The 10,049-nt window shown below is 40.0% G+C and overlaps 1 protein-coding gene and 1 long non-coding RNA gene across 4 annotated transcripts in view; one reads left to right on the forward strand and one right to left on the reverse strand.

Moving 5' to 3' along the window:
• Positions 1-10,049, forward strand: part of gabbr1b (gamma-aminobutyric acid (GABA) B receptor, 1b) — a 165,719-nt gene that overhangs the window by 138,749 nt on the left and 16,921 nt on the right. For all 3 annotated transcript variants that reach the window (XM_032536196.1, XM_032536197.1, XM_032536198.1), the window contains 3 exons: positions 121-271; positions 2,535-2,667; positions 3,851-3,967. In XM_032536196.1, coding sequence (XP_032392087.1) covers positions 121-271; positions 2,535-2,667; positions 3,851-3,967 — 401 coding nt within the window. The remainder of the gene's footprint in view (positions 1-120; positions 272-2,534; positions 2,668-3,850; positions 3,968-10,049) is intronic.
• The window catches only part of LOC116702129 (uncharacterized), a 14,616-nt gene continuing 9,938 nt past the window's right edge, over positions 5,372-10,049 (reverse strand). The window contains exon 3 of the long non-coding RNA XR_004335062.1: positions 5,372-5,385. This is a non-coding gene — a long non-coding RNA (uncharacterized LOC116702129). The remainder of the gene's footprint in view (positions 5,386-10,049) is intronic.

The raw sequence follows: 10,049 nt of genomic DNA on the forward strand, positions 1-10,049 counted from the left end.
ACTGTGGTATGGCACGTGTCAGAGGACCGAACAAAACCACGTGTTCCTTCACCTCTGTCACTCATCACCTCTTTCGTGTTGTCTCTGCATCTTTCTCATCATCTCCTCTGTGTTTTCTAGGCTCGGGACCGCCTGCAGACCAGACAGTGGTCATCGAGGAGTTTCGCTACCTGTCCCAGAAGATCTTTGTGTCCGTGTCTGTTTTTGCTGGGTTGGGAATCCTGCTGGGAATCATCTGCCTCACCTTCAACATCTACAACAGCAATGTCAGGTACAAAAGCTCACCTTTACTTGAAGTTGATCAATAAAGATAAAGATCAAGAGAAGTTGCACCAAACATCAGACACACACTGCGTCTAAAGACTAGCTGGATAACACATGTAGTTTATGTTACTGTTCATGACATGGTAGGGCCTTTATGGAGAGAGAGACAATACTCTTGCGATATTTGGCATTTAGTGCGCCAGGGGGGAGACAAAGAGAGAGAGGTGAGTTAAAAACGTCATTAAAGCATTACAAGGAGGAAGAGTGTTTTCTGTCCTCTCTTAGAATCAGAACCAGAATCACAACCAGATCTAATAGTATAGGCGTTGTGCAACATGACCCCACACAAATTGCAACAGAAACTCTTTTAACTGATCAAGTCTCATAAAATTCAACACTATTACATAAATAAAGGCCTAAGAGATCCGAGTGGTGGAAAGTATTGAAAAGTCCGTGATGCCACAACTTCCCCAGGCCATGTTAACTCTTGTGTTGTCTTCACTTTTGGGACTCTCTCGTACCCTTTGGATCAAATTGACCCGTAACTTATTTGGGTTTTTAAAAACCATTCTGAAATAAAATTTTACTTCAGAATCTATTAGCAAATATTGTCTTTATCTAAATTTCAAACAATTGAGATAACATATATGTTTAGGGAATGCAATCAGTCTCTACTAGAACACAATTAAAAATGGAAGTGTGGTTTGTTTTTGTCATAAGGTTATAATTCATGTTAAAAATCCACTATGGAAACAACGTAAGTGGTCATATCCAGAATCATTTTCTGAATTGAGTCAGGAATACATGTTTATCACAGAAAATAAGGTAAGGCCATTGATTTTCAGATTTTCAGAAAAGAAATTAACTACCGTTTCTCTTCTTGTAAAAATTTGAAATGGGTTAATTTGACCCGTATGAATACCATACAAGGGTTAAGTGGAGACACTACAGGTGAATTGGGAAAATATTTTACCATGGAACTTTCCCAGTCGATTATTTACATTAAGACAATAGTTTTTTGTATTACAATTTTTCTGAACTCTGCAACTCTGCAAATGAGACATTATCTTATTAAATATGTGCTATATTTTTTTAATTTAATTGTTATAACAATCAATAAGGTCTACCCATGAATTATAAAAACGAATATTTATATCCGACAAATAAATCTACCGTATTTAAAGTCAGTGTGCCATCCATAACCAAAACACCTGTGCCACTTAATTACGCTGGCCTGTGTATTGCAACCAATCAACAGCATGGCAGATTTGGCAAGTGCGTTTTTCGGGACCACGGCAATTGTCTGGCCGATGATGATGAATGGCTTTGAAGCCATATCAGGTTACCTAGAGCTGTGCTATATATATATATATATACAAAGACAAACAAATGATTGTATGACTAACACAATATTGGATGGATTAAACACAAACTGTCCTTTTATTCTATCAATTAAATTAGGTGATGCATGAATTTATATCAATGAAATGATTTATTCCTTTAATCACAGCCCAGTCCAGCCTTGTAATACAATGACATGTAGCAATTACCATGACAACATAAAGCACTGCCAAATGAGCCTGGTGTAAACATTAATATTAAAGTCATTAAGAAATCACACTTACTAAAGCATAGATTGCAGAAAAGCACTTTTTAAACACTGTGTGTGAACTTTACTGGACAGTCTTTTAATATGTGCACAACGAGTATGGCAGTGCCAACCGTAGTGATGCTACGGCTTGACCACGTCAGTTGTAGTAGCAGAAAAAAACTCTCCGTTTACATTTTTCGTGCTGGTTTGATTTGCAATGAGAGGTGATCTTATGGAAAGTTCCCCATGCCAATCTCTGGTATTTTCTTTCTATTCTATACTACTATTATTATAACACCTTTCAGTACAATGCATATGTATTGTTTGTGTGTATTGGGAGGAGCGGCTGTGGCTCAAGTGGTAAGAGCAGTCGCATACTGATTGAAGGTTGGTGGTTCGATCCCTGGCCCTGCAGTTCCACGCCAAAGTGTTATTGAGTAAAACACTGAACTCCCGATACTGCGCCACGCAGTGTAAATGTGTGTGAGTGTTTATCTGATGAGCAGGTGGCACCTTGTATGGCAGGCTTGGCCACAGTGTGTGAATGGTGAACGGTTCCTGTGCTGTGTAAAAGCGCTTTGAGTAGTCATTAAGACTAGAAAAGCGCTATATAAACTCAAATTTGTTTGTTCATGATACATGTTTAGAAAAGCAGTATGTGTTCGTGCCTTTGCTACAGGTACATTCAGAACTCTCAGCCCTACCTTAACAACATGACTGCCGTGGGCTGCATGATGGCGCTGGCTGCTGTCTTCCCTCTGGGCATCGATGGCCTTCATGTCCACAGGAGACAGTTCCCCATCGTCTGCCAGGTACACTTTGAATTCTGCTCCAAACACAATGAATTGATTTCAAACCTACTGAATATCAGTTTACTGTGGAAAGTAGGCCTGCAAATAAGGATTATCGTTATTGGCAATACAAAAATTGTCATTGTTCACACAATGTAAAAATCATTATAGCAATCATATTTTGTTTATTGATCTGTTGCTTGGTTTGTTAAAAGGGAGAATCAATGAGAATGGATCAGTGAGTTCTAAAGGTGTATTTTTCAACTTTGGACAAAGCCAGGCTCTGTACTTTACACACCGATATCATATTGATACTGATCTTCTGATTTCACTCATGGAAGGAAGCAAATGAGTGTATATCCTAAAATGTTGAACTATTTCTTTATAGGAAATAAAAGTAATTTTATGATTGAACTACCATCACCCTGCATATTGTGGTATTCAGAAGTTTTTCCTAGAAATCAAGTGGAAAGTGACAGAATTTAGTTTGAAATCGTCCTCTGCAGAGCATGAATGTGCTCAACAAGGATGGATGTTGAGCTCGGAGGATGACGTCCCCATTCTTATTCCTGCCTACAAAGCTGTGGTTGGTCAATTGTTCCCCCACTCAGAAAAACTGAGCACAATACCAGGCCTACTTTAGTCATCACTGAACAAATAGAAGACGGGGGTGATTCACATGTCAGGGGGTGAAAAATTCTGGATTTTTACATTTTAATAGAAAGAAATTACACTGTTTTGCCAGAAAATGCCTTTAAATCAGGATTACCAGTTAACATTTCTTTTGGTAAACCCGTCTAGTCCAAGTTAACATTTTAATACATGACAGTTATTGTTGGTATTCTATTGGTGGATTTCCTTTAGTCACTATTCTACTGTATACGTGTGGATTGCCGGCTCCATACACATGAAAGTGTCATTCCCCTAGAGAGGAGATCAGAGCCAAAACAATTCCCTTTAAAATAGGGAGGAAATCTAAACCCCTCATCTGTTCTTCTGTCTGCTCATGTTGTGATTCTTGTCCGCCTCAGTAAAGGCGGAGATACAGTATCACTGCTGCATTACAGAGGTTATTTTTATTTCAAGGTCCTTTCTGAAAGGCTATTAAACTCAAACAGAGCTTACAGATGGAGAATGACTGAGTAGCTGATATGAAATGTGAATCACTTTAATAATGAAATTAATTCCTTCTCTCCTCTGCTAGTTTCGCCTCTGGCTGCTCGGTCTGGGTTTCAGCCTCGCCTACGGCAGCATGTTCACCAAGATCTGGTGGGTCCATACCGTCTTTACCAAGAAAGATGAGAAGAAGGACAAGAGAAAGGTACATGTGGAGACTGTCCTTCCCCCAAAAAATGCTCACATAAGTTGTTAGTTTAAGCAGCAATTAGGACTTATTGTCCTCTTTGCCTGAACTTGCCATCAATATGGTTGATTAAAGCGCCCATATTATGCTCATTAACAGGTTCATAATTGTATTTTGAGACTATACCAGAATGAGTTAGCATGGTTTTATTTTCAAAAAACACCATATTTTTGTTGTACTGCACATTGCTGCAGATCCTGTTTTCACCCTGTGTGTTTGGGTCTTTGTTTTAGCTACAGAGTGAGACATCTCACTTCTTTACTATCTTTGTTGGGAGTCGCACATGCGCAGTAGCTAGGTAATGATAACATCAGCTAGATAACTCTTTCTCCAACTTTGGCCAGGATTAGCTGGGAGACTTCTTCTAAATGAGGGACACTTGTGGAATACCTGCAGAACAGGGACATGGAAGTAGTTCTTTTGGAGATTATGGTGAACTAGTGTGTGTTGTAGCAGTGTTTTGCCATTGACAACAAGCATGCTAGCGCTAGCATGTGCTACGTTTAGCCACCGCGTCTTGGCTGGTGACAAAAAAAAGCCGTGCTGAACAGCTCACCCGGAGACTGAAGGCAGAGGACATTCAGATACTTGTATCTCACTGAAAACAGCATTGATAGTTTTTTTTCCAAGTTTGTTTGTGTGGGAAGCACCAGTGACACAAGATAACATCCCAAATCCCAGAAAAATATCATAATATGGGCATTTTAAGGAACAAAAGGATCTACGCCACATTCTGCGTACATGCGTAAACAGAAGTGAAGAAGAGTCTAATTTTATCCCAAACCTGAATCTTTTTCTAAACTTATCTAATTGGTGTTAGTGTCTAAACACAACCAAGTCATTTTTGTGCCGAAACCTAAACCTAAACATTGACTGTTTCACAAAGTTAATCCAGACAGCTAGCTAGAATCTGTCCAATCTGAGTTTTTTGTTACATGACTAAAACAACTTTTGAACGTACACGTTCCACCAAAACAAGTTCCTTCCCGAGGCTGTTTGGCAGAGGTACTGTGGCTCTGTCCATGATTGGTTTGAAGAAATGCCAATAAGCAACAGCACGTTTTTCTCCCATCCCAGAAGACTGCATGGACTAGCCACACCGTCCTCTGCAGTACCGTGGAGGAAGGTCTGGCAAAGCGAGACTAGGCTTTAGGAAATCATCCTCTTAAGGGCAAGCTCAACTGCTGGAGATGTATTCCACAATCCTGTTATCTTTTTACATGTATTCACTGCCCTGCTTCTATAGTTGGCTCACTGCTTGCCCTTGAGTATTGTGTAGCATGTATTTGTCATCCTGCCTGGCCAGTGAACTTTTCCAATTGGTCCCAGTGGTAAAAGGCCTCCCTCAGTTCTCCATCCTCTACCCCCTTCCCCCACTCCTGTCTACTATATGTAAAAGGACATGTAAGACAGGAAGTCTAGAGCGGATGCCGCTGTTGTGAGGCAGAAGCAGGAATTTTCACAGCAGATGGCTTTGTCAAAACCGATTGAGTTCCCTTTAACTCACTTAGGGCCTTATGTACGCTTTTGCGCCCACTTCAGTGGTATATTTATCGCAAAGTGTGTATAAAAGCATGGCGAGGTATGTACAAACAGGCCGCACTGAGGTAAAACCACAGACTGCCTGTCACGGGAGCTGAAAATGACAAATAGCGCTTTTCTATGTCATGCAAATGCATTCACGGGGAAAGTGGGAGTTTTCAATAAAGAGATGGGAGGGGAAGCGTAAAGTGCGCCTAATATTATATATTACTATAAGATATTCCACGGTATGTACAAAAACCTCCTATTACAGCACGCCCCTATTTTATGTTGAAAAGTCTCTGTCTCTTAAAAGCAGGTGTAAACCAGCCGTAAGCATGTTTTCTCGCATATGCCTCCTGGTGAAATGGCAGCAGAAATCCCAGCAAGGGTCACACTTTTTCAGTTGAGCGAACACAGAATCATTAAGCAGTGCAGGTTAAGCAGCCATGCAATATTACAGTTAGGCTACTGGCTCCAACTTAGTGTTCACATTCTATTCCAGCAGTTGTTAAACTCCTCGCTACATTACAAATACTGGCAGCAGGATCATTTCAAACCGTCGTAGCACCAGCAGTGGGAATAGTGCAGTCTGCACTTGGCCGTATCATAGCACACGTACTTAACGCTTTGCTACAGCGCATTTTACAATCTAGTGGGCAGAGAAAGGCACTGATTACCCGATGAACTGCGGGTTTGGTAAATATGACGTAAGCTGATGTATCACAGCGTGCGCTTTCTGCGGGTTGGCCATGGCGCTGATAATGCTACATTAAATGTACGGACATTAGGACCTTATTGCCCACGCTGCAGCTGCTGTAGCCCTTATCTCTAAAGGGGGGAGCAGACACCAGGGGAATTTCTGTATCAATGCCATAGAGTACACTGTAGATGATGTGCACTTCCTAAAAAATGCACTACATGTTGTTGCTACAGAGATACCACTTTGAACAAATGTGAGCAGTTTTAGTAGTACCACAGCCTTTTTGTATTCCACAAAAGTTCAGCTAAAATAAGTCGGCATTGTCTTAGATGGTGCGTTTAGTTGCAAGTTGTAAGCTCATGGTGCATTCAATGTTGCTTTGTCTTCTGCCATGAAGTGGTTCTTCTTTTTGTTGTTTAACAGCAATTAACTGGTAAAATAAGTTACTGTTATAAGTTATTGTTATTAAAGTTTAAATCATTTATTTGAATTTGAATATATGGCCTTAGCAGTAAATAAGCCGTTAGTTAATATCAATTGGTCATTTTGTGCTCTTCTTTTTTCTGTTTTAATTTCGGTTCAGGCACCTTTTAGGTAAAAATCCTTTCAGCACCAGTATTGAAAAGAACAAAAAAAACAATACCCAACCCTAATGGTGCTTGATAACTTGCTAATGGTAAGCAACAGGAACTCCTGATACATCCTGCATTAATTCATGCAATACATCAATATGAGTCATGCATTAGTTAAACATTACTTAACTAAATGATTCGTACCCTTATTATAAAGTTTTGCAAGAATAACGTTAGTTGACCACTTCCTCGCAGCCTCCAGAATGTTGTCCCACTACCAAAATACAGGGTCACAGATGCAAATACGGGGGGGGGGGGGGGGATCCTGTGAAATGTCTATAGAAGTTAGACATAGAAGTTGCATGAATGTAACTCCTGTTCTACAAGTAAATGCGTGACCCAGCAGTGCTCTATTCAATTCAATTCAACTTTATTGTCATTGCACTGTCACAAGTACAAGCAACGAAATGTGATCCACATCTATCCAGAATTGCTATACAGGGTATAAATATTGTATATAATTTTATGTATAAGCAAATGTAATAGTAAGGAACTTTAAAATGTTGTGTAAAAATATATAAATATAAATATATATATATATATATATATAAATATATACATACAAAGCAACAACCTCATCACATATGATACATAAATCTAGTGTTGTGGTGGTGCAATATATGATGGTATTGTGACACTGAACTAGAAATCAAAACCTATTTCACAGGTACAGAAGGAATGCTGTTAACACTGTGTTGAAAGTATAAACCAAGTTTTAGGCTCAGGGGAAAGGTTTTTTTAGGGGGTAAAACTGAATATTACTTAGACCATACACACAACGGCAAGATTAATGCTTAATCAGAAGCTTTTTTCAAACAGTATGTTTTGGTGGTTGGTTTGGCAAATGTACAGTACCAGTCAAAAGTTTGGACACACTCTCCCATTCTAGTGCTGAGAAAGCTTGTCCAAACCTTTGACTGGTACTGTACGTAAAGTGAACTTACCCACCAAGAGCAACTCACAGCTGCTTCCCTGACCTTTAAATGGGAGTTATCTATCTGTGTGTGACTGATGGGAGGAACAATCTCTGAAACCGGTCCAGTATTAAGCTAGACCACTGCAGTTGGTAGTGGTGAAACAAGCTGCAACCTAAGTTATTGGGCAATTGTTCACCTTCAACTTAGTCCACTAAAAGTGCTGTTTTTGCCACTGACATGTTTAGTTTATTGTTCCAGGATAGAAAGGATCCCTACAGAGATAGAACTTTTTGTGAAAGGGTAAGATCCTTTTCTGGAAGGCTCTTAAGGAGCTTTGTGCTTGCAAAAGACGTGTATGATGGGCTTATGATGTTATCATTTATGTTTATTTGGTCCATGGTTTATTGTCTATTTTGTTATTGTTTTGTTGTATAGTCTTAAATACTGTAGTTACTGTTGTTTATGTTCATGAGGTCCTTTTTGTTCAATAGAAACAGCCCCGAAATCGCTATCACCAAACCCACCAGACATTGTAAAATACATTTAATTTAAAGTCGACAAAAAAAAAATTCATCCAGAGATTTTGGGGCTGTTTCATGTTAAACAAAACAGATTGTACTCTTTAATTAAAAGGTCTATCTCTGAAAGGATCCATAATGTTGTCAGTGGCAAAAACTGATTATTATTCTAAGTGTCTGATAACATTATAGAAAGGATCTGTACAGAGATAGACCTTTCTGTTAAAGAGTAAAATCCTTTTGAGTTAAAATGAAACAGCCCCAAAAGCACCTTCGCGAAAACGAAATTGGCCATACACAACCCAATAAGTTATCCTTTAGGTTACATTACAGCCCGGTTTGCAGCTGCTGGTAACAGCGTTCTTGCTCAAAACTGGAACAATTTCAAAATGTTTGCTCCCATGAATCACTAAGGACACTTTCACACCTGCCTCATTAGGTTCGGTTGAATATCAGTAGAGTTCGTTTACCCCCTTGGTGCGGTTTGTTTTGGCAGTTGAGTGCAATCAGATGTGCCCCAAAAGTGGACCAAAAACATGTATTGAGAACTTCTTGATGACGTGGTCTCGGGACACGCTTTCAATGAAAACGTGATCTGACCTCAGACCGCACCTACTGTGTACTCTACAAGTCTGAGCTAATGTCTCCTGTAGTCAGATGCACTTTGCAATCTGAGATGCAGCAGAGCAGCGAACTGTAGCAGCTTACACAGAAACTAAAGTTGGAGACAGACTGCGGCAGAGCAGAGCCGAGTCTCAGACGTAGTAACGTCTCTCGCGAAACAATTTCTGATTATTTAAATGAAACGAGCTGGTTTGACCATCGAGACGTCCACTACACAGGAGCTTCTTTTCTGTATTTACTTTCTTTCCCCCGTCCCAGACACATCCAACCAATAAGAGGGGTGAATGTTCTTGCGTGATTTGTAAGAGCACATTTTGGTTCGCTTGGTTTTTTCCAGATGTGAAACCAAACCGAACCAAGGGGAAATCGCTTCATCGCTCCAAAGCAAACGAACTATAGGTGTTAAAAACCAATTAGACAACAATGCATGGGCAAATGGGGTCCAATACTTGGTTCAGGTCAGGGGAAAAACCTGTCTTATGGTTTAACAAGAAGACAACCATGTGTTGGATTGTGATGGGACCCAAGCTGTAGAATCCTTCACCACATCACCCATCACTCACTGCCTTTAACTTTGTGACGAAAGTTGATTCAGGAACAGCTCTCTTTCACTCTATTTACAACAACGCATAGCCAGTATTAGATAAAAATGAGTATGTAGAATTGATTTTATTCACTAAATGTCGTTCTTTCTCACTTACCGAGGGAATAACGGCCTCCTACGTTCAGATGCAAGCACCAAAAGGGACCTGATGAGACCTCTGCTCACATTTTAAACAAGACTGCCTTGGATTTTATGCTGTTCTAATACTAAACATTTTATAGTGTTGGACCTGTTCCCAGAAAAACTTTCTCTCCGGAATACGGAATGCATAAAGGAACGCCATTATTTATTGAGTGAGTGAGGGAGCTGTGATCAGGATGGCCTCTTTGTCTCTTCCCTGTCATGGCCCAGTGCTTTAAGGGCAGATTGAATTGGCTACAGTCAGTGATGGATCATTGTTTTCACCTCTAGCTTAGGCTAGTCTATTTGTGGCCTCATAAATCTCTCCCGTACAAACCAGAAAGAGAGGATTTGTGCCTTTTCCTGATCCCTTGCCATGCCTCCACAGTGACCATCATACA

This window comes from Etheostoma spectabile, chromosome 14 (genome assembly GCF_008692095.1).
Source record: "Etheostoma spectabile isolate EspeVRDwgs_2016 chromosome 14, UIUC_Espe_1.0, whole genome shotgun sequence".
NCBI classification, from domain to species: Eukaryota; Metazoa; Chordata; class Actinopteri; order Perciformes; family Percidae; genus Etheostoma; species Etheostoma spectabile.